This window comes from Hyaena hyaena, unplaced genomic scaffold (assembly GCF_003009895.1).
Source record: "Hyaena hyaena isolate Hyena2069 unplaced genomic scaffold, ASM300989v1 scaffold_665, whole genome shotgun sequence".
NCBI classification, from domain to species: domain Eukaryota; kingdom Metazoa; phylum Chordata; class Mammalia; order Carnivora; family Hyaenidae; genus Hyaena; species Hyaena hyaena.
The window spans coordinates 772,586-798,367 of NW_024081300.1; the positions used below are offsets into that span (position 1 = coordinate 772,586).

Here is a 25,782-nt window from a genome sequence, read left to right on the forward strand (position 1 = left end):
TTGTAGCAATGGCTTTTGTCCCAGGCATTCTCCAAGTGACCTTCCACGTCTTAACACAAGTATCCCAATTTTTTCCAGTCGTGTATTGCAACCAGATGAAGTACTCACATACACATACCTGGTTGCTACCAGACTTCTTAATTGGTGCCAAATACGCTTAAAATTGTACCCACAAATAGCCCCCGCTCAAACTTTAGAGACTGCATTAGCAACAATTTGGCCCTATGCATGGGACCTCAGCAGCGTGAATCTATTTTCAAAAGAACATCAATAGATAGATTGAAAAAAAAGTCCTTACAGCTGAATTCATTGTCCGATGTCATTGACCATGCCAAAATAGCCATGTCACTTGAAGATTATATCATCTTCACCACCGTCATCATCCCAACCATTAATGCAACCACTAAAATAATCTAGTCTCCACGCCTCACATGTTTATTTAATTATGATCCTCCATTAGGCTTGCATGTGACAAATGTGAATAATGTATCCCAGAGAATTTTTAAATCCATGGTCAGGTTTGCTTTAGTGCCTTATTTCCAGCCATGCATAGCAACTCTTCTGTGTCCTATCTGGGAGATATCAGTGGTGTAGAATAGTAAGTTAATAATGGGATTATGTTTTCAAAGGAGTATTTGACAGCCTGGATTTATCTTGACAGTGCCTTCCCACACTAATATTATGTAATTCTGAAGGTGGAAGATGTGCCGCCTTTCTACTTGCAGGGAGGGTGATGGCAAGAGAACACAGGGACCAGGGAGGAGCTGACTTCGTTCAGGAGGTGGCACCTTTCAAGGTCTGCCAGCACTTTCTGAGTCAAAATTTCTCAGAGTAGCTTACTTGAAGCGATTTCCTATAAAATGCATCCGCTTTTAAATATAGGTTGGAGGGGGGATCTAAACATATTTAGACAAATGAAGAAATTACTTTGGAATATCTGACATTTTTATTATCTCTGCCCCTACTATTTGTCACTGTGTATAACATCTGTTTTTTAGAAAGTATGTGTGTATGATATCATATATATGCATATATACATATCATATATACACACATATATATACATATCATATATATATGACTCCCAAGTTTTATACATAAAAAATGTGGTAGAGAAGTTTTTCTTTAAGTTTACTTATTTTAAGTAATCTCTACACCCATCATAGGACTCAAACTCACAACCCTGAGATCAAAAGTTGCATGCTCTTCCGACCTAGCCAGTCAGGTATGTGGTAGACTTGTTTTGATCACACAGTGGAAGAACATTCTAGACCAGGGTACATGGGACAGATGAAGTTCAAATCTGGCTGCTTGCAACTCCAAGTCTCGGTCCATGTCCCCTGTATGCCACACTTCCTCCAGATGTTTCATCTATATACCTCCTGACATCTGTTGTTTTCCAGATATGTTTACAATGCCCAGATGCTTTATGTCAAGTAGACAAAGCTGATGGTTAATTGACTAAATCTTAGTGTTTTTATTGAGTTGGCAGCTCCAAAAATATTTTGGAAATGTTAAAAAATATATTGAAATAAAGAATATTGATAAGATAGTCAATAAGCATCTCCAAATTTCCAGATTCATCCTTGACTAACTTTACAAATGTCCTTCCCCACCCCCAGTTATTTTTAAGATGTCCAAACTGGTTTCAACAGTTGACTCACCTCTGGTCTTGGACTTGAGCATCTTACTTGTTACTGTACTTATAGATAGATGTGTCAAAACCAATAAGCAACCATTTGGAATGAGTGCTGTGTTTTGTATAAGCTATCAGCTCACCTGGAAACAGTTAACAGCCCTAATTGTTTCCCTAAGCTTGCAAACTTCTAAGAGGGTACAGGTCCAGAAAGAAAGGAATCCTCTTCTGCCACCTTTTAAATAGGTAAACAGATCCCCTCCAGAAGTCTGCACCTGTTTGGTTATCGCTTGGCTTTTTAAGGGAAAGAGGGTTGCCAGTGAGCAAGTGTAGAGAGCCCATAGCTTCAGCAGTCATGTGAGTCACCAAAATTCTCACTATGCAAACACTCTTTCATTCCTTTTAAACTTCACTCTGCTAGCAGAATGGCCCAATAAATCTTTTTAGTCCTGACCTATGTCAGTGTGCATTCTTCTTGGGCATGGTATAAGCAAGCAGTGGAGAGAAGCTCCAAACTCCCTCTAGGCACCAATTTATAGACTTTCCAGATAAGTCATTTTGTGGTGTATTTATTATTCAACATGCTTTGAGAACCACTGAAGGGAGGGATAATCCTGAAGGGATTCTGGACACAACCAGATCTGTGTAAGCTCTCCCTGTCCACCTAGCTTGGCCAGTGTCACGCAGTGTTTTGTTCTTGAAACACCAGTTCCTTTTTCTACAAAGCCATTATCATCATCTGCAATTACATATTCTTCTGGGAGTAGCTGAGTAAGGTCTGTCCTCCAGCAGAGTGAATAGTGGGATCATGTCTGCTTTTACTAATTACTGTATTCCGAAGATCTGGTACCTAGTTGGTTCTTACTGGAGATGTGTTGAATAAATAAATTAACCTACCTGATTTATTTGACCATCAAAACCTATTGAATAATACCAATACTCTTTTCTATGCTGTTCTTTGTTCAATTGTATACAGAATTTTCTTGTATGTGTGTATGTGTGTATGTATAAATTCATTGGGGACTCACAATGTGTCAGGCACTGAGCTAAGTATTTTATTGAATTAGCTCATGCATACTTGACAAAAATGCTTCGGAAAATATATGTCATCATTGCCTGTGTTCACAGATAGGAAAACAGAGGCTTAATAGAGCTTCAGAGCTATTAAGTAAGAGTAGAGATTTGAACCCAAGACTGACTGATTCTAAAGACAATAGACTTAACCATTACATGATGCTTTCTTTCCTCAAAACATATATGCAATGAGATCTGCCTCACAGATTCTTGATGAGGATTAAACGGAGCAATCTATACGAAGGTCTTAGCTCAGTGCCTGTCTCAAAGTAAGCACTGAATCAGTAGCAACTTTTACGAGCAATACTCCTATTACTATCATTTTATTTTGAACAATTATTAATTTTCTAATATTACTATGAACTTGTTTTGAAAGATTTGCTGCTATTTGTAGTGAGAAGGTAAGGCAGGGTCAATCGGATATCAAATCAGTTTTCAAGGAGTGTTTTTAATACTGATTTACAACAACATTGCAGCGAGCTAGTGGAGACTGCGTCCATTCTGAGGTTGTCAAACAGCCAAGAATACCTCCCTCTGGCACAAAGATTATGAAATCAGTTGTCTATGACTAAGCTAAAAGGAGAGAGGCAGAGAATCTTTTAAAAAGTCTTCTTTTCATAAACAAAAAGTTATAAACAAGAAACAGGAGGCCCCGTTTCCACAGATGAGCAGCCACAAATCAATCAATAAAGTTCTCTGAAAAAACAAACTGAAAAAGAGTGCCGTATGTCAACCACAATCAAATTTAACTTAAGAGAAAAAGGAATGAAATCCTACAGATTCTTAAGCATAACCCAGACTCTTCGCACATGAAACAAGATGACGGATTATCACCCAGCCCGTATAACAGATCAGCATCCACTACATCTCCCTTTTCGCAAAATTTCAGTTCATTAACAGTGTGACATTAGTGTATCTTATGGTAATAACCTAAAACAATCCAGGTAGTGTGGAGCGAAAGATGCAAACCACCTGAGGACTGGTTCCCACCCCATCCCCCACCCCCACCCCCGCCCTGCCTATTCCATTGTTTGAACAGTGCTTAAGCTATAGTGGGAAGATAGTACATATCCAACAAGTGAATGGGAAAAGGAACCAGTAGAATGATGGACAAATGAAGAAATAATGGGATTTGGAGTCCAACCGATCTGAGTTTGGTATGTAGTTTCCTTACTACTTCTCTCAACACTCCCTTCTTCATTTGTAAAATAAAAAAGCAACTAATGGCTGCCTTGTAGGGGAGATGAACTATGTAAAGCATCATGCCCGACCACATGTTGGGCCCTCCATTAAAGGTAGCTTGGAATATATAAGGAGTTTCACCCTCCAGCAAGGGACACGGACTTTGGAGCTCAGCAAACCTTGTTCGCAAACAAAGCTTAGCAACATAATGACTCTGAGACCTCCAGCAACTCACTTAATCTTTCCACACCTTGATTTTCTCACCTGTACAGTGGGGTCAATAATAGCTGCCTCCAAGTGCTATTAGGAGAATTGAAGGAATGATGTATGAGGCACATCGTGTCTCATATGGCTCCATAAATGACAGCCGTATTAATGTTGCAACTTAATTTTTATTATGAACCAATAAAGTCATGGGCCTCTCAAAGCAATAGAGCACTTTAATACTAGATAAGGAACAAAGATTCTGGAGCTAAACTCCCTGGTTCCAAATCCTGGCTCTGTATCTTTCAAGCTGCATTTAACTAATTTATCCCATCTGGAAAAGGGAACGATATGCTTCATTCCATTTTACCAGCCACTATCCTGTACGTGTTCTGAGAATAGAGGGGTCGAGTCAGATTTCCCGTACGTATGGCCTGAAGCTCAGTCCCTGCTGTCCCTGAGCCATCTCCTCCCTCGGGGTGCCAATGCAGAAGGCCTAAGCCTTTGGTCACCTTGTCTGGGCTCAGATCTCCACTAGACCACTAGGGCCATGCACTGGGCTACTGTATCAGCCCACTTATGGGATGCCACAGGCCAGGAGCGGCATGAGAGGCGTGCTGGCCTTGTAAAAAGCTAAGCTGAGAGGGGATGCCTGGGTGCCTCAGTGAGTTTAAGCGTCTGACTCCTGGTTTCCACACAGGTCGTGATCTCAGTTTGTGAGTTCGAGCCCCACACTGGGCTCCAAGCTGACAGCAGAGCCTGCTTGGGATTCTCTCTCTCCCTCTCTCAAAATAAACATTTTAAAAAACCCTCTCAGTTTTGGGGCACCTGCGTGGCTCAGTCAGTTAAGTGTCTGACTTCGGCTCAGGTCATTGACCTCATGGTTCATGGGTTCGAGCCATGAACCCCACATCAAGCTCTGTGCTGACAGCTCAGAACCTGGAGCCTGCTTTGGATTCTGTGTTTCCCTGTTTCTGACCCTCCCCTGCTTGTGTTCTCTCTCTCTCTCTCTCTCTCTCTCTCTCTCCCTCCCCTCTCAAAAAAAAATAAACATTAACAAATTGCTTTTAATATTTTAACTTATTTTCTTAAACTTAAACACAGTGTCCTTTGGAAGAAAACCCTGTATCACTACTGGACACAAAAACCCAGCATTATTTGACATAATTAGGAGACAAACATAGGAGACAAACCCTGTATCACTACTGGACACAAAAACCCAGCATTATTTGACATAATTAGGAGACAAACCTAGAAATGAATCAATGGAAAGTAAAGAGGACTGTAGCCCAGCCCGGTACCATTGCTTGCATGAAGGCTCTGAGCCTGGACTCATTTCCTTTGATAAATAGGTGTTAAATGTCTATTAAATAAACATTAGCCTCAGCTGGGTACTAATCTGTTGCTTCCTACTTTGCACCTCAGACTAAAAGAAAACTGGAGAGAAACACTTTTCTCAGTGTTTGGGAGCCCAATGTTGTTTATTGCTATAAATAGTGGCTAACTCCGACTTGAGAAAGCCTGAGCCTAATAGAAAAACCCCTCACTAAACGTGGAGCCCAACACCCTGCATTAAATCTGTTACTTGTGACGACTTGAACACCTTGCTTAACTTCCCTGTATCTGTTAAATGGGTATAATTATCTTCACCTGCTTGCAGTTATTGTGATGATCAAATGATCTCCTACATTGTATTAGAAACTGAAGACCTTCTCTAGAAGTCAGAGGTCACTAGTATTCATCCTTCAAATGAAAAAATGAAATATACCTGTATGAGCAGACAAAGTTATTCCATCCAGACCCTGCTTAGCTCTTCTCTCTTCCAAGACAAGCCCCAAGCCCTGTCCTGCACTGAGCTTCTGTCGTGCCGTTTAGCTCTGTTTCCTGATTCACAGCTTCATGCTGGGGTTCCTGAAAGCTGACTCAGCAAAGTGAATCCAGTTACCCAAAGGGTGGGGGTGACTCGGACTGCCCCATTTCTGGTATAAACTTTCGGCATAGGTATCAGCCACAGAATAAATAGCGAAGCCATCAAAGAGGTGAAACTGATGATAATGCCATTAGAGGTGAAATCCTGGGAATATTTGCTAATAGACAGAAATGGAAGAATTGACTAGCTTACCAATATCCAGTGGGGCTGCAGGGTTGGAGGAGATGGAGGCAGGTTCACTTGGTTCTAAAAGATAAGGTTTTCTGTCACCAAAGAGCATTCCCTCTTAACGTCCCAGAGTGATCTGGGACAAGTATCTTTAACATATTAAATGACATTCTAGTATGAAAATGAGTTTACTTGTAGCCAATTAGGAGAAGTGGGGGCAAGAAAACACACCCAACAAAGAAAGTGGAAACAAACCACCCAGCCCGCATTAAGCCAGATACTCCCCCTGCCAAGGAGGCTGGTTTTCTTAAGATCACTGAACACATACTTAAAACATCCTGCAGAAACACAGTCAGGTAGCATGTCCATGTTCTCTCAGTACACAGTATCAATGTTCTTAGGTACAGAGAGAGACCAATAGCCCAGAACATGTTTTGTAAACCACTTAATGAACAAGGTCAAATCGCTTCTCGGCCTTTTGGCTAAGATCAAGTGAACAAGGTCAAATCTACTTATCTCTCTTGGTCACAGTTTCTTCATCTGTAATAAAGGCTAATCACAACCACTGACTACTTTTTGGGGTTTTATGGGGACCACAAGCGTGCAAGGTTTCTGGAAGTATAAAACTAATGGCAGCCTCTCCACTCTAGGAGAATGAAGAACACAAGCAAAGCCAGCAGAAGACACCTTCAAAGGGTTACTATAGGCACCATGATAACCTAGCAGTGAATGTTCCAGGTCTACCTCTTGAGTTTCTTCCCTGCACTCTGTTTCTGCTAGACAGACCTGAGGCAGGAACATTTATAAACACCTGGTTCTTGTCTGCACCATCAGAAGAAAGTCCCTTGTCCAGGGCAAGGCATTTACCTCTCCTGAGTCAGAAGATGGTTTAAGTGGACCATTCACATGGCATTGAGTAACAGGACTGAGGAAGTCATTCCATGTTCACTTCAACATCAGGTCATCTGCTTCAACCATGCCAGTATTTCTTTAATATCCCTCTAACTCTGGCTAATCTCCCTTTTAACAAAGATCCTAGGCTCTAAAGCCTTGTACAAACATTCCCAGCTAGGGTTTAAGGTATTTTGTTGTCACTGTGGAGCACTTATGTTTGCAATAGCCTCCTAACTACAGTAAGTTGTATTGGCTTAACATAGTACACGTATAATTTCCTTCTGAAATAACCTTGTTTATGTAAAAAGAGTAACTTGCTTTAAGTTTAATATTAAGCAATAATACAAGACTAGGTGGATAAAATCAAAACTGTTTTTAGGTAGTGCCAAAATAACAAACTTAGAAAACACCCACTAAGGTAACTACCTATATAAAATACATAAGATTTCCCCCAACCTTTCAGAAAGCTCATGATACACTGCAGTCATCAAGCTAGGCATTAATTATAAGCAAAGTATTTGACCTGTCTCTGCTTCAGTTTCCTCATAAGAAAAGAAGGGCTAACGTCAAGTACCTATGTCGTAAGGTTAATGATGCCTGTAGGTGCTTAGCAGAGGGCCTGGCTTCTAGGAAACGCTGGGTAAACACGGATGACAGCAGCTGTGGTTGTGACCCCGCAGGCAACCTCTAGTTTGGGGGACAGCTTCTGATGGCTGCCCTGCCCCTCCCCACTGTACTCTCTACTCAGGACGTGACTGCATGGGTCACATCAGTGGGCCCCCTGACCTCTGGGCTCCAGCTTGGTGTGGCCAATGGGAGCCTCAACAGGAGATGGGTGAGGAGGAAAGTGGGGTGAGGGTTTTCCTTCCACGTCTCACTCCCTGCAAGTGGCCTAAAATTCGTGCTCAATGCCAAAGCCAAGAAACAAAGTTCAGGCTAATATATTTTTTACCTAGAATTTTTTACATAATTTCCCCCATATTCACACTTTGCTTAGTTGTGGAAAATCTGTCTTGAGACTACTTTCTGAAGCCCTTTTGATGCAAAACTCTCCATTCTAATGACCTTTATTATTTAGTCCAGTTATAAATCTTGATGCTACTATAGGGACAAATAGAGCCATCTGAAGTTCTGTCAGGGAGAGCCATTGATATAATCAATCAATGTCTTGATTACATTGCCACATTGTTTTCATTTGATCTAATTATAAAACAAGGCATGTATAAAAATACATAAGCTTGTGTAAAAGAAAATAAGTCATCTCTAATCCTACCACCACCACTGGGTAAACTCCTTTGTAATGTTCCATAAATGTAAATATTTTAACAAAATTGAGACAATTTTGTATCTTCCTTCCTTCCTTCATTCTTTCTCTTAATAAATATTGATGGCAACTCTTCTGCCAAGACCCAATAATGAGCAAGGTAAATAATCCCTGCCCTCCTGGAACTGACATCTGACTGGGAAAAACAGGTAAATACACATATTTTCACTTCTCACAACTCTTAGGAGACAGATACTATTATTGTCACGTTTTACAGTGAGCTAAACTGAAGCTTCAAGTAGTCTAGCATATTGTCTAAGAACACATAGTAAGTAGCAGGGTCAGTATTCAGCCTCAGGTTTACGTGATGACAGACTCTGAGCTGTTACCTTATGTAAGAAATACCTTAATACGATATCCTGATACCTCTTTACAAAATGGTACCAGGGGTAAAAGTTTGGATGTGCTCCTAAATATAGCATATTTACTCCCAAGGACACAGATCCTTGACTTCACTCATGAAGTTTATATAGAGAAAATGATTCCTTAACTTTTTGTCATATTTAAATTAATTGGGAATTCAAGTCCAACTTTTGAACTCTTGGTGTACTTGGTTTAAGTGAGAAGATCAATATTCCTTAAAGCAGACATGAAGAGAAATATAGACTTAAGCTCACAGGTACCAGAGGCAGATGGCCAGGCTTACATTCCTGGTTCCACCACTTGCTTACTCCTGACTCTGAGCAATTTTACTTAACCCCTTAGTACCTCAGTTTCCCTAACTGTAAAATGGGGACAGGATTGGCATCTGTTTTGCAGTGCTGTTGTCAAGATCAAATGACTTAATTCAGGCAAACTTGGAATAGTATTTCACACATAATAAGTGCTCCATAAAAATGTTAGGTATTCTTTCTGTTATTAACAAATAAGTCAAAGTTTTGATATTACTTTCTCCAATTTCCAGTGGAGAGGTTGTCATATAACTCTGTTCTTGTTTCCCCATCCTAACCCTTTTCTCAAGTTTTTGAGAAAACTTTTTAATTTGTTTTTAATTATGATGAACAGAAATCATGACAGCTCCTGTCTCATAATTGGAATGGTGGGGTATCAATAGCCCCTAGCAAATATGTAATATCAAGAGAGCACAGTCCACATTTTGCATTTTTTAAATCCCTCAATATCTGGCACATTACTCAAAAATTATTGTTTGAGGGGCATCTGGGTGGCTCAGTTGGTTAAGCGTCCACCTTTGGCCCGGGTCATGAGTCATAGTTCGTGAGTTCGAGTCCCACATCAGGCTCTGTGCTGACAGCTCAGAGCCTGGAGCCTGCTTCCAAATCTGTGTCTCCCTCTCTCTCAGCCCCTCCCCTGCTCACACTCTGTCTCTAGACATAAGTAAACAAGAATATATAATAGATTTATTCTCAAGAATAAACATTAAATTTTTTAAAAAAATTACTTGAATGAATGAATTCATTCTAGGTACTAGATTGAACATGAACCTAAATTTATATTTGACATAATCAACCTGGCTTATTTATTTGTAAGTATTCCTCCAGTTTGTAATTCAGACTCAAACACTTGAGTCTTTTGATTCCAAATGTTCTTATTGATTGCTGTAGGTACCGTATTTGTTTGTCTGTTTATACTACCATCTCATTCCAGAAAAAACTTAAGATAGCTTACAAGGATTATGAAACTCAAAGTGGAAATAACTAAAAATGAAAAGGGAAAGGAAAGATGGATATAAAACAAGTCTGGGAATGGAATTAAAATATCCACGCCATAAAAACCCTGTGAGTAGTTAACAAATTGGCCCTGAATTTCTAGAGCCAACATGGAAAGGTCAACTGGTAAGTCACATTATTTGCAACAGCTTTTGAATGAAAAGATAACAATTTTTGTGAAAATTCAGCCATTCTTAGAAGTGGACAGTCTAGAACATTCTCCACAAAAGCCACACCTGACAAATACCATCCACAACAGTATCCTTACAATGCAAGAGTTCCCTCAGTGTCAATCATGGGATCTTGATGAAAACTCATCCAGTCATGTCATGAGGGAAAACTAACCAGAGCAAGTCAGGTGTGCCATGCCCTTGGGTAGGCAAGAGACACGGGCAAGTTTTCTACTTGATGGGTTTAGCATTTAGAATAAAACAAGTCTCTGTGTTGATATAGCAAATGTACTCTTTTTCTTTCCATGTCAGTGTCTTTAGTATACTAGGTAAGCAGTAGGCAACTTTTTCATGCTAGTCAAACGTAAATACAGTAAATCTGAAAGAGTGTCCTGATCTGCTTAAGACACGGACAGTGACTCTAACTCCCACCCATCTGAGTCATGAGGAGGAAATGAGAAGTATCCCCATCATCGGAAGCTTAGAAATGTTCCTTTAAACATTTAAACCTCTTCCATCATAGAGGCATTGTTGCATATAGATGAAGAAGCTTCTTTCCCCTGTATTCATAGCAGATGGTTTTGTAAGTCAGACCTGGATTTGAATTCTGGCTCTACCCCTTTCTATATGTTACCTTTTATCTCTGGGCCGTGATTTCCTTATCTTTAAAATGGGTATTAATGGGGGGTGGCAGGGAAGTGGGGAAATGGGTGATGGGCATCGTGGAGGGCACTTGTTGTGATGAGCATTGGGTATTGTATATAAGCAATGAATCAAAGGAATCTACCCTCAAAACCAAGAGCACACGGTATACACTGTATGCTAGCTAACTTGACAAAATATTGTATATATATAAAAATTTTAAAATGAGTATTAAAAATACTATCTAACAGTGTGCTTGTAAGGATCATTTTCCATAAAACCTCTTGCCCATAAAAAGCACTCAAAAGCTATTTACTGCTTCCACTGAACACAGTCCCAGCATATACCGGATGGCACATAGGTCTGTTAAATGAAAAACATGAATGAATGAAAAAATGAAAATTGCTATCTAGGAATCTTTATCAATCAGCAAATCTGTCTGTTTGCAGCCATCATAACATAGTGGTTATGATCATGGGCCTCAAGGTTGGGTTGCCCGGGTTTGAGTGCCGACGCCATCACTGATTGTTTGTGGGCACCTCAGACAAGCTATTTGACTATTCCCTGTCCTGGTTTTGCATCTGCAAATGGGATAATGATAGGAACTTCCTCACAGGAATGCTGTATGAACAATTAAATGAGGGTTATAAGTACTTAGCATCATTCCTGGAACATAGCAAGCGTTCCATAAACATTACAATTATTTATTTGAGACAACTGGAATATCATAAAACTTTCTTTTATCTGTTTTTCAACTTCTTCCCCATTCCGGTACTGTGGGATCTTGGAATTTTCCAAAAGGCAACGCAAATCGTTGTAGAAAGTAATCAATTTGTTTCTGGAATTCACACTTCACACTTCTCTTACTATTTTATCTTTCTGTTTCTGTAGGACTTCATCATCACGGTAGTCTTTTCATTCTTGTGGTTGGTGGGTTCATCAGCTTGGGCGAAAGGACTGTCTGATGTCAAGGTCGCGACGGATCCTAAGGAAGTATTGTTGCTGATGTCAGCTTGCAAACAGCCGTCCAACAAATGCATGGCTGTCCACAGCCCTGTAATGTCCAGCTTAAACACTTCCGTGGTATGTTTTCTTTTATGCTTTACCCCCCAAACTTTTATTTGCCATTCAAATGAATAGGAAAATATCTCAGAAGTCACCTTGGAGATTTCTGCTTGCAGAACGAGGCCAGTCTAAAAGGCGATATTTCACTCCATGTGCAAGATGATCCTCTGGCCTTCAAGTTTTCTATTGTCAGAACCCATAGGCTTTAATGCTGCCAATTACAGAGTCTTAATAAGAACCCAGCAGGTGCTGGCAGCTGCTGCCTGGATGACAGTCAAGTCAAAATTCTAAGCCAGAAGCAGATATAAAAGTTGAACTTTAAGTCTGACGCCTGCCAGAAGTTAAAAGGAATATTTGATGGCAGAGAGGTTTCCTGGGAAGAAAACATTGTTCAAGCCACACAGAGCTAGAATACATCCAGTTGATCGTCTGGAGGAAAAACACTCCGACCTGGTAGGATGCAGAAAGAGCTAGCTGCACAGTAGAAAAAATACTTCCAACAGTTACGGTAATTTTTTTTTAATCGTCTCCATGTTCCCGGTTTAACTGCCTGGTAACTTTGGAAAAGCTGAACTATATTAGTTGAGCAAAGCCAAATATTTTCAGATGTATAGTTCTCACAGGAATACAGAAAATCTGACAGATAGCAGGGCAACCAAATTGGATTCTTGGGTTATTTTAAAGAAAGAAACTGCATCTAAGAAAGACAGAAGCTATAATAGCAGCTTCAAAAAGCAATAGTTCCTGAAGACTAGAAAAGCTGACAGTGTTTGCCAAAGGAAAAACATTCTTAAGCGACCCCTAAATATAATTATCTTTGCTTCAGGGTTAACTTCTGCTTCTACAGCCTTCTGAAATTTAATCTGAGAAGGAAGTTAAGTAGGGGACAGGGTTGCCAGGCACGTCCTGATGCTTTGACTGTGAATCCTGCCTTGGTAAGAGAGTAAACATGGAAAGAGAGCATATATGAGGGGCTCACCATCATTTTTCCTCATGGGTGGACACACCCACAGGTGAATACTTGAATACTTGGAGGTGTGTGAGGAAATATATTCTACTGTGTTGATAGTCTGTTTCTAGGCAGTGCGGAATGAATGTTACTGTAATCTTGATCTCAAAATCTAAGAGGAAAAATGCGAAAATCATCCAGTACATTTGTTGGTTTAATAATCTAATACATTATGACATCCTGCATAGTCTATTTAATTCTACCTTTGATGTCTCTAATAAGTTTTAGACTAGGCGATTGGGACTTTGAATGAGAAACAATGTGACCTGTCTCCTAAAATCAAAAAGAGGGATTTGCCTTTCTCTGCTTGACTGATGTCACTTAGCATCATACCCTGCAGGTCCATCCATGTTGTGTGTCAACTAAACTCCATAGAAAAAGAAGAAAATGTCCACGAAATTAGACACATAAATACATAATTCTACATAAAATATGAAACTTAAAAAAAATTTTAAATCCAAAAGGGCAATGGATGGAAGCCAGAGAGCACGTTATGTGAGAAAGGACAGGTCTGCTGCTATTACTGTTACAGATCTAGTTAAGGCCCCTCCAGTTCCTGTGACAGAAAATTCAGTTCAAACCAACTAAAGCAAAATAATGCACCTATCCCTAAATTCGGTTCTCTGGACCCCGCTTCCGCACCAGTGTCTGCATGGGCTGGAGCATTTGGGTTGCAAGTAACAGAAACGGACTCTGACTAATCTCATCCGGGGGGGAAGAAAACCTTTGGAAGGATATTAAGTAGCTCGGAAACCTGATGAAATCTGAGGGAACAGGCTTTTAAAAAAGCAGCAACTAGAGCAGGACCAAGGTTCTAGATGTCAGATACCAAACAACGTTGTATCTGACTTGGTCCTGATTTAAAGTTCTAGCACAGAGCTCCAACCATTTGACTGCAACTGGGTTTACGAGGGAAACGACATTTCTATTAGCTAAAGCAGAGGGAAAGAATGGTAATCTGCCAAACCACAGCAATTTTTTTTTCCATTACAAACTCATTTGGCTCCAAATCCTATTGAGCTAGCTTTTCACAATAAGTAAAAGTAACTGGAAAAATACTAGAACTGGGTCTTCCAAGGGCAGAACTAGGGACCAGGAGTTGGCAGGCAACTGGATGGTTTGCATCCTCCTTCCCTCATCTCTCTTTCTGAAGATCTGTTACGTTACTGTCTCTTTTCAGATGCATTTGTCTTTCTTTTTGCTGTTTTTGCAAGAGAAGATAGCCACCCCACGGTTTCTGAGATTATATTTCTTTTTAAGGAAACATCTTGGACTGAACTAAAGTCACTTAAGTCTAATCCCAAATTTCTGGCAGAGAGAATCTCATTAGCTCATCTTGGGCCACATGTCCACCTTGGCTGGGGGTTTGGGGAATCATGCAGAAGAAATACGGCTCACAGCACCAAACCACCTTGCCTACTAAGCAAGTGTAGGCTTTGGAGGAGATAGACACACCACAGAGGTGACCTCTCCAAGTAACTGGTTCAGCAATAGCACTGACATTTCTACCCCGGTAATAAACCTGCTTTCTCCAAAGCGTCTTGGCATCTAGGATTTCATACCAACACAAATAGTCAGGGGAGCTGCATTACAAATGCAGGTAGGTGCTCTGAAAGGACTTGCATGTGGCTTCCCAAGTAGTGACAGCAATGCAAGATTAGAGCCAAATTCTCTTCATGCTTCTGCCATTCACAATGGATAGGGGCACAGTTTTGGAGTCCATCTGCCAGGGTTTGAATCCCAGCTCCACGACTGCCTACTTGACTGCCCTTGGACAAATTCATTAAGGTCCCTAACCCTTAGTTTCACTCTCTGTAAAATGGGGCTATTATCGAACAGATCTCACAAGACTGTTGATTCAATGAGATAATACATGATAAGTCCTCAGCACAGTGCCCAGCATATGACAGGCTTTCAATAAGTGTCGACCAAAAAGCTGCCTCTAAAATGCATTCATGGTCCTAAATGTCACTTAGTGTTAGAGCCCAAAGAAGGGGGTAGGAGGAAAGAACATGTTTTTTTTTTTCTCTCAACTTCTCCTGCAAAGCTTCTCTGAACCTAACTACCCTGTTCACAATTTCTACTTCTGCTTCTCCACCTTCATTAAAGGCAATCTTGACACATCTTCTCAGCCAATCTAAATTTCACCTCCTCATTCTTCCTTCTGCTATGCTCCGTGTCTTACAGTTTCTCCTTCTGTTGCCCCCACATCTACACTTGAATCAAAATCCTTACTCTAACTTCAGCTGCAACAAAATGGTGAGAAAAGATTCAAGGGCCCACGTGCCCCCAAAACGTGCCAGCCAGGGGTCTGCGATATCTGTGCAATGCCGGTGGGGTAGGAGATCCCTGCTTCTGAAACATGCGCATGGGGATGCCTTGTTTGTGTACTCACTTTTAAGTGGCTTCCTCCTGATCGCCGGGTTCTTCTTGAGCGTCTCTTCTCTAGAAGCCAAGTAGCAGCCAGCAAAACGGAGAAACCAAGGAAGAGGAAGACTTAAAATTAGAGCTCTGGGCAGAGCCATCTCTTCGTATCTGAGAAGATTCCTTGATCATCTTTTCTACTCATATATTGACATATACATACAAAGATACAGTTGACTCAAGATCTGCCCTTTGATGGCAAATCTCCTAGTTATTGTTCACTTGGATGAAAGGTCCTGCATGTGCATTAGAGTTCGGTCAGTGATTACCTAATTCATTTTGATCATACAACTATTATACTGTGAGTACCTTTGTTGTGTCTTGTATCTCCATCAGCAAGGAGCCTGGAGCATGGCATGAGATAATGTTAAACAAATGTCAGTTAACAGTAAAGAAAGAGGAGAGAGTGGAATAGGAGAGTAGGAAGAGAGAGGTAGGCCCTGGATAAACCAGTCTTTTAGATCAGTTGAAGGCCTACAGCCTGCTTTGGCTGCCAATGTCCCTCAAGAATATGGCCTTGCTGTCAAAGTCCCGTTTCAGTTTATGCTGCAGCATGAGGACCACCTGAATACAATTCATGGAAACATTGGAGAAAGTATTCAGAACACAGCTGACCAGGCAGGAAGCATCTTCTAATGGGTCTAGCACCGTCTAGCTACTTAAAACACATTCTCTTTAACCCTCACAGCTGTCACCCAAGGAAGGAATAGTCTTCATTCTGTATTGGGGTGTGGAGGAGTTGAGGTCCAGAGGCTAACTGCCTTGTCCAAGGTCACAGAGCAAGGAAGTGCAGAGTTGAGGCCACTCTAATTTCAAAACCCACAGGATGAGTCCAAAGCTGACCTTCAGGGAGTGTGCCCTGATCTACCTGCTGCTAAAACACTGAAACACTTGGGTAAATAGCCCCTGCTCCAGGTCCCCAAGGCACTTCATCTTGACTACACTGGCCCCCCACTCACACCTGCAGGGCACTCGGGACCTCCCTGCCATCCAGCAACCGAGGATAGATCCTGGCCCAGCAAGGCACCTCCAGCACCCTATAATCCGCAGCTATGCCAGTGGCTCAAGTCCATTTTTCTTGGCGATTGGCGAGCTGGAATGGTTACTAAATGTGCTTTAATGTCATCACAGCTCATGTCATGCTGTTGTCTGTCTCTGATAGGGGGCTCTTACAATTGACTGCTTCTGGTTAATTCCCTGGTCAGTAAATGTGCCCTGGGGAAGGCTACAGAATAGCTGTTCTGTTCAAGGCCTCTGGCATCAGAGAACAGCTCTGCTTCCTTCAAACAGGGAGGGTCTGGAGAGGCAACACCCGGTCTTCTGATTCACCACCAACAACATCATGCTTTGGGGGAGTAAGAGGAAATTCCATAGGAAAGCCTCCTAGCCAGTTCTTGGGAGAATGCCTCCTACCTCTTTGAAACCTGTGCTGCATCGAGAGTCTGGTTTCACCATTCATTTCTGGATGTGAGAGGCACAAAAAGTACAACTATTCAAAGTTCTAACCTTTGTGTACGCTACCATTCATGTGCTTATCTGCACACCACCTGCAGGATTGCTTGCTCCACGCTTTAGGTTGACTCATTTTTTTTATATCCCTACAAAAACTAGAAGAGAAGTATCTCTAGCCATGAAGTGAAGGAAACCTTATAAATTAATGCACTATCATTAAAATCAGAGTTCTCAACTCTGTAGCCCCTGAAGGTCTCTTACAGATAATGAGGAACACCTGACTTGGGACAGTAAGCTTAAAGGCTCAGACTATGAAGTCAGACAGAATAGGGCTTGACCTTCTTCTACCACTTACCAAGTCACATGACCTTAAACAAGATTCTTATCCTGAACCTCAGTTTTCACATCTATAATACAGGTAAAATAATAACACCTTCTTCTCAGACAGAATGAATGGATTGACCTTTCCACAGTGCCTAACATGTAGTAAGCTTCAATAAAATGCCAATATTCGATGTCTAAAATTAACAACTCCGGCAACAACAGATGTTGGTGAGGATGCGGAGGAAGAGGATCTGTTTTACACTGCTGGTGGGAATGCAAACTGGTGCAGCCACTCTTCAAAACAGTATGGACGTGCCTCAGAAAATTAAAAACAGAACTAGGCTATGGCCCAGCAATTGCACTACTAGTTATTGATCCAAGGGATACAGATGTGCTGTTTCTAAGGGGTACATGCACCCCAATGTTTACAGCAGTGCTATCAACAATAGCCAAAGTATGAAAAAAGCCCAAAAGTCCATCAGTGAATGAATGGATAAAGAAGATGTGGGGTGTGTGTGTGTGTGTGTGTGTGTGTGTGTGTGTGTGTAATGGAGTACTACTCGGCAATCAAAAAGAATGAAATCTTGCCATTTGCAACTACATGGACAGAACTAGAGGGTAGTATGCTAAGCAACATTAGTCAGAGACTAAGACATATCATATGACTTCACTCCTCTGAGGACTTTAAGATACAAAACAGATGAACATAAGGAAAGGGAAACAAAAATAATATAAAAACAAGGAGAGGGACAAAACCTAGAGACTCTTAAACATAGAGAACAAACTGAGGGTCACTGGATGGGTTGGGGATGGGGGCATGGGCTAAATGGGTAAGGGACATTAAGGAAAACACTTGTTGGGATGAACACTGGCTGTTATTCATTAGGAATTAATCACTGAATTAGACTTATGAAATCATTATTGTACTATATACTAACTTGGATGTAAATAAAAAAATAGTCAGATATTCTAAAAGAAACAGTGGCTCCAAATGAAAAATTGGAAGAGATCTCACTATTGAATGAGAAGTAGCCTTATGTATTATGAAGGATTTTTCTGAAGTTGAGATTTTTCTTGTGTGTCCATCTGTCAACTCATTTGCTCTGACTCTCCTTTCAGGTCTTTGGGTTTCTGAACTTTATCCTCTGGGCTGGAAACATCTGGTTTGTTTTCAAGGAGACCGGCTGGCATTCCTCGGGACAGAGATACCTTTCAGACCCGATGGAAAAGCACTCGAGCAGCTATAACCAAGGCGGGTACAACCAAGACAGCTATGGGTCAAGCGGTGGGTACAGCCAGCAGGCGAGCATGGGGCCGTCCTCAGATGAGTTTGGCCAACAGTCCAGTGCCCCCGCCTCTTTTACCAATCAGATTTAACCAGTAGTCTCTGCACTCTTCTGGAGGTAGCCTCCCCACCTTCCATTTTAGTAGCAGAAGAGTTTTTTAAGAGTTTCCATCAATTATTAACGTAGAGGGTGTTGAATGTAAATCAGAGATCTGGAGTCCTCATTAAGGCAGAAAGGCCTGGGTCGTGATAAATGGTACTTAGAGAGGAGATGACATGAGGAGATACATTATTCATCATAGATGCCTAATTGGAGAGTACCTTGTTATATACACAGATACTTGGATGGTCGCTTTGTAGGTGTGTGGAGATAATAAAAGCATTTAGTGGCTTAAAGTCTCTAGTATGTAATAGGCAGAAAATAAATTCTATAGCACTGAGTTTTCCTCTGTGTTTTGATGCGAAAGACATTTTAATGATTTCTATAAGACAATTTGGTGTATCACACACATGCATGTATTATTGTGTTTAGTTACAGACACTAGGACTGTGAGTCCCTTAAGTATTTGTTTCAGACAGTTACTCTGTTTTTTTTTTATTTGATGAATCAATCAGTGCTCATATGATTTAGTGCATGAATAAGCATTTTCTCACAAAATGTATTTATGAAAAATTTCCAGTTTGCACCATGAATTTGTTAAATGGACGTTTAAAGAAATATGTTCATTACTTTGTATACTCGCAAATCTGTCTCTTTGGCTTTACCTAACTCTGACTGCACCGTAACTAAGGTTTGGGACTTTTTTCCCTGTTAGTCAATATTCAGTGTTATATATGGTAACTGCCCAATATTTATTCTATTTGCTTACCTAAATATTTACATTCTTGTAACTTTCTATGATGTTTTTGTGGCTCTTATCCTGTGTACCATGAACAATAGGCCCAATAACTGTTTGTGTTTAGGGGGTGTTGTTTTCTTAGAATAATAAGATGCAGATATCAGACACCGTAGTCAAGAGCTTTTGTGCTGATGTATTAATTTATACTTGATCCTAGCCAAAAGGCCGAGAATTGATAACTGATGTATTAATTTATAAAGGATGCTCTGTAGAACCTATACTACCAGCCAAACTTTTAAATCCTATTTGTGAAGTTAATATGTTCCTTGATCCAATTATTAAAATTTCTCAAGTCACAGCTTAACTTACTAATTACTAATTCCAATTTGAGTGTTACCCATAAATTAGAAATGACTTCCATGAGCAACTCTGATCCCAGAGAGGGTTCTCATGAAATATTCCTCAGAATTTATTCATTATCAAGAAAATGCCAATCTTCCTCCTCTGTTTTGACTCACTTGAAACATCAAGGCCCAACAGTGAGAGCAAACTGTGCATCCGTATTTCCAGATAAAAGTTGTAATCAATGTATGACTTCTGTGTGATCTGTGATTTTGGAAGCATTTTAGCACAAAACAGCTGTGGTTCTTAGATGATATCTGTAACCAGTTTCTGGATCCTGCGGGATAAATACTGTATTGTGTTATCTATTTGATCTTAATAAAGTTATTGCTTACAGTGCTGGCTGGAGAGAGCAGAATTGCAATAGAATCTGGTTAGCTTGAACAATGGAAGAATAAGGTATAAATGCACGGTGTTTCCACTCTCTCCCCGTGCCCTTGTTTCCAAGCCTAGGGTTGCTCATTCATTGATACTCACATTGCACCCACTGCTATGCAAGGCACTGGGGATATGGGAGTGAGAAAAAACAGAAACGTGCCTCACCTTGAGAAGCTCACACTTTAGTAGAGGAGGCAGATGTTAAAATAACCACATGCCATGGGCAACAAAGAAAGGCAGAGGATTACACAAGAACATTTATCAGAGGGACTTCAGCTAGTTAGAGGGAGGTCAAGGAGCTTCCGACATGAGGACTGCACCAGGTTTCACAGGGACAGAGTGGGAGGGAGAGTATCCCAGGCAGAGAGCAGCCTTGGAAAGCACTCGGATGGTGGGAGGCAGGACGGGTATGTCTAGTTGGCAGAGTGCAGTGAGCGTGAGGGGCTCTGTGACAGGCAGGCTGCTCATGGGCACAGGGTGGGGTAGGCCCTGCTAGGTGGCCATGATTGGGATTTCTGTCTTTCTCCCCAAGAAGCTAAGGGAGCTCCCTAGTGGATTTTAAGCAGAGGAGGGACACAATGAGATCAGCACTGTGGAAAGACCTCAGTGGCTGCAGGGTAGAGTGTAGACTGAAGGAGGACAAGACTAAATGCACCTCTGGGTGGAGGAGGTGGCCTTGACTGCTAACATTTATGAGGCAGCGAGCTGGGCTTGGGAGGGGGAGACCTGGCATGAGGCACCCCTTTCACCTCTCATTTCCTGGGACACGGCTGGATGTGACCAGTGCCTTCAGTGCTCTCCAGGAGGAGAGAGTGGCCCCCACTTCATATACTGTTGTGGACTCTGCAAAGTGAAGAGACCCAAATGACCAGCTGTTCTCTTCAGCACTGAGCAGCTCCAGAACACCCTGGGGCCCTGATCAATGGAAAGCACTGCCTGCCCTGGTCGAGATAGAGACAAGCTTCCACGGTCTGCTGCAGATTCACAATGAAATGCTCCTGTAATCCAACAGGGATTTCACTAAGCTGGTTTTATTCCTTCTGGTTTCAAGAAGAACAACAGTAGACCTGGCCTTTTTAAAAGGGGAGCCATTAGTGCGGCAGGAGAGCCTAGCTCTCTGTGTCACCTAGACCTAACTTGGAATTGAAGCTTCACTGCTCCTGGATGTATTTTGGGGTGTGACTTCAACTTCCAAACCTCCTTTCTTTGGAAGGAGGGAATGCGTCCAAGTAGAACAGGTGGGTTCTGGGATCCCACTTGCCTGGGTGAGACTCTGCCATTTACTTGCATCTCTTGTTTCTTCCCTGATCCCCTCTCCAAAGCCCTGGGACTTTTCTGAAGCCACAGCCTGAAGGCAAACACAGCCTGGAAAGGTAGGGGATTTAACACCCCAGGGACTATTCTCAATCACTGGGGGATTTGGGCAAGTCAATCAATGCCTTTGGCAAGACACTTAACTTCTCATTCATTCATCTGCCCGCTTTCTCTGTCATGGGGATAATGCTAATGTCTGTCTCATAGGATGGTACCAGGATGAAAAAGGTAAGGCATGTAAAGGCATTAGAACATCCAGGAGACACTGAGCTTGGAAGCAAGGGAAGCTGATTACAGCAGCCAAGAGTGAGGGGATAAGGGGAGGAGAGAGACCGGGAAGGACGGGAAATGGACAGGGTTCCAGAGTAGTGTTCAGAACGGCTCCACCAGTCTTCCATCGAGGGAAAGGAGCTGGAGTGTTTATCTACCAGCCCCCAAGCCCCACTGGTTGAGAGCCCACATGGGTGGTCATTTCCCCTCCTTTCCAGGTTGCACTTGCCTATAGATTGAGCAGGCTCCTGTACCTTCAGAGAAATAAGCCTCATAAGTGTTCAGTGATAGGCCGTGGTGGGAGAAGGAGAAACAGAGTGAGTGCCGCCACCACCCTCCCTTCCTCCACCTCCAGGGACTGCAGCCTTGAGGAGGAAAAAAGTGGAGAATTGAGAGGGGCACGCATGAACGGGATCCCTGTCAGCTGAGCAGCAACTATCCTTCATAGCTGTGGCTAAAATTCAAGGCCGGTCAAGGGGAGCTATCTAGGGCATTAAAATCACCTTCTGCCACAATCAATGAACGTTATTATTGTCAGTCTGTAAAACGGGGATGCAGATAATCTGACCTTACAGGGCAGTGACCTGGTCGTGTGTAAAAAATGTTGATGGAATGTGCAACACTCTACAAATGGTAGTTGGCTACTCAGTGTTGAAGTCTAAACGTAGTCCACACTTACATTAGCCTGAGTGTTTATAAGTCAAACTTCTAATTGTACTGAGATGAGCAAAATATAGCTCCTGGTATCTTTGAGCACACACTCAAGGTTGAAAGACTCCACTAACAGACAAGAAAGCAAACCAAATATAAGAGCTAAGTGTTGATTAGTGCTAGCAAGGGAAGAAATGAGGCACAAGGGTGGGAAGAAGTGGAATAGAGTGGTCAGCAAAAGCCTCTCTGAGAAGGTGAGGTCTACACTGAGACATGCAGAATGGGAAGGCATTGGTTGTGGGGAGAACAGGCCAGGCAGAGAGAAGAGCACATCCAAGGACTTCAGAGAGGAGACCGCCCAGCACCTCTGAAGAAATGAGTGACGAGCAAAGTTAATGGGGCCAGGACACATAAGGTGAGGGTGAAGAGGCGGGACTGCAGAGTCTGGAAGAACCAGACCACGAAGGGCCATGTAGGACATGGGAAAAAGACTTTATTCTAAGTGAAGTAGGAAGCCACAAGGCAGGTAAGCAGAGTAATAACATGATTCAATTTTCGGTTTGAAAAGATCCCTCTTTGGAGGCACCTTGGTGTCTCAGTCAGTTAAGCAACCAACTTCAGCTCAGGTCATGATATCGCAGTCCTTGAGTTTGAGCCCCATGTAGGGCTCTGTGCTGACCGCTAAGAGCCTGGAGCCTGCTTTGGATTCTATGTCTCCCTCTCTCTCTGTCTCTCTCCCACTCACACTCTGTCTCTCTGTCTCTGTCTCTCTCCCTCTCTCTCTCTCTCTCAAAAATAAGAAACATTTTAAAAATGTTTATAGAAAAGATCCCTGTCGCGATTTCCTGGCTTTGACACTGTGCTACAATGATACAAGATGTCAGCATTGGGGGTAAGCTAACTGAAAGGTTCATGACACTCTGTGTATTATTTTTGCAATTTCCTGTCAGTGAGAATGCTGATAATGAATTAATTCACCCATTGATTCAACAGCTATTTATGAGTACCTACCACGTGCCAAGCTCTGCTTTAAATTGCTGAGGATTCAGATTTGAAGAAGGTAGACATTATGTCTCTTCTTGTGAACCTTATAGCCTTATAGCTGGAAGTAGGCAGATCCCGGTTTTCAAAGCCAGGTCTCTCTGCATCCAAAATGCCTTGGACTATACCACCTTGCTAGATCCCAACAGTGCTGCCCCACTGTTCTACTACATTTTAAGCCAGAGTGCTCTATCCCAGTGGGGTACATTCAACAAAGACTGAGACCATCAAGTGTTTCATTTGACCTTCCATAGGGCTGCTGAGTCCCTAATAGTTGGAAGGATAACTTTTGTCAGAATCCTTTGCCAAAGTGAATAAAATCAGACTCCATTCACTGAACAAGTGGACTAAGTTGCTAAGATCGTTAAGAATGATTTCTTAACATGCTTGCCTTGGAGTCTGAGGCTTAGCTGGGTTTTACAGCTCAGCTGAACACTCCTTAGAACCTGCTGGCAGCAACTACTTCCAAGGATGGCCCTGGCTCTGGACGTCCATGCATAAGGTACAGTGGACATTAAAAGGCCGAGATGAAAATGGAAGAAGACTTCCTGAAAGTTGAAATATTTGCAGTCTAGTTGAGTAGTTTCACTAAAGGCATAGGTGCCCCGATTTACCAAACATAACCCTTGAAAGAGGTTGTAATAAATTTGATAGTTCTCCTGGTGGCGGAGAAAGGGTTTGCCTTTGAGCCTCTGCTCTTTTATTCAAATTTTAATTGCCCTCTTGCAACTCAGGAGGGTCTAATTGGCTTGTGCTGTGAAATGGACGCACTGGTGCATATGACCTTAAAGTCATCTCCCTACTTCCCAGAAATGATCTCCTGTGACACTTTGGGAAACACACACAAAAAAGTAAAAGACAAACTCCCAGGTTTTCTTACCTAAAATGTTTTCCTTTCTTTTCTGTGCATTGACGTTCCTCCTGGATATTTTCTCCTCTGGTCTCTTCTGACAGTTGAGTCTATTCTGATTGATCCTCCCTGTCACACAGTACTTCTAGAATTTGTACATTCTATTGCTTACATATCGCCCCAAGCATCATTGCCCTTTTTACAAGTCCTTTGTTAACTTTGCTCTCTTTAATTAAGCTCCTAGACCCTCTTAAAATTTCACATTTATTAATGATCTATAGTTCCATGGACCTGAACATGGAGCCACATTATTCATGAGGAGTGCATTTTTGAATATAGGCAACTGCTCAGAAAGGACCTGAGGTCCAGATCTACATCTTGGGAGCTGAGACCTAGGTTGCATCTTGAGGCATTGGTCGATGTCACTGGCTTTATCAAAATGCAAATTGATCTGGTATGTCCTAGCAGCAGAGGACTTGGATTCAAATATGGATTCCATCATTGGGACCAGCCCATGTGATCCTGTAAAAGTACCTCAAGTCTCTCAAGATCTCTGAGCCTCAGACTCCTCTTCCACATGACGGGAGAGCATGGTCTCTGCCTTTGACTGCCAAAACTAATCACCACAAACTTGGTGGCTGAACCCAAGTTTATTACCTTAGTGTCCTGTACAATAGACATCCAACATAGATCTCACTGGGCTAAAATCAAGTTGTTGGCAGAGTTATGTTCCCTTCTAGAACCTCTAGAGGAGAACCCATTTCCTTATCATTTCCATCTATGAGAAGCCATCTACCTTCTACCTGGCCCTTTTGTTCCATCTTCAGAGCCAACAACAGCAGGTCAGCTTCCCCTCACATGGCAACACGCTGACCTCCTCTTTCCTCTCTCTTCCTTGTTTAAGGATCTTTGTGATTTCTTTGGGGCAATCTGGAAAATCCAGAATAATGTCCCGACTTTAAGGTCAACTGATTAGCAACCTTATTTTCATCAGCAACCATTGCCACATAACCTAAGGCACCCATAGTTTCCTGGGATTAGGGTGTCCACAGGTTCTGTGCATTTGCAGGTGAGGGACCTTATTTTGCCCACCATACTGTCCCCCCATAAGGGAAGTCACTTTCCTAGCAGATTTGCCTAATCAGAGTGCTCAGGAGCTGATAACCATGATTAAAATGGATAGTTGTTTCAATCAATAGCGTTAACTTTTCTGTGAGAAAATGCAAAGCCTGTAGCACTAATGTGTGGCAACTGATTATGTGTGGCTTTTCAATGTTCATATTTGAGACACCAGCTTTGACAATGCCCCCAGTCAGGTGGCCAATGTTTATGACGTTCCTTGCTGAAGTGCTCTAGTAAATTAAATACAGTGTTTACTGATGGGCTCCTGGAGGTCCCAAATACTCGTACAGTCCAAAACAGGGCTGGAGAAACAGCTGGGGAAACCCAATTTTCCCCTCAATGTACATGGAGTCCAATGGGAGAGATTACAGATTACCTGAACTTGCATTAGATATTCATTTATTTATTTGTCCTTCATCTCTCTCCCACTCGAAGGCCATCCCTGTGCATCATGTTCGGGACTAA

General features: G+C 42.0%; 1 protein-coding gene across 2 annotated transcripts in view; it reads left to right on the forward strand.

The window, feature by feature from the left end:
* The window catches only part of SYNPR (synaptoporin), a 312,054-nt gene extending 292,024 nt beyond the window's left edge, over positions 1 to 20,030 (forward strand). For both annotated transcript variants that reach the window (XM_039217091.1, XM_039217092.1), the window contains exons 5-6: positions 11,783 to 11,974; positions 18,285 to 20,030. In XM_039217091.1, the coding sequence (XP_039073022.1) occupies positions 11,783 to 11,974; positions 18,285 to 18,542 (450 nt within the window). In that variant the 3' untranslated portion in view covers positions 18,543 to 20,030. The remainder of the gene's footprint in view (positions 1 to 11,782; positions 11,975 to 18,284) is intronic.
* The last annotated feature ends 5,752 nt before the right edge of the window (positions 20,031 to 25,782 follow it).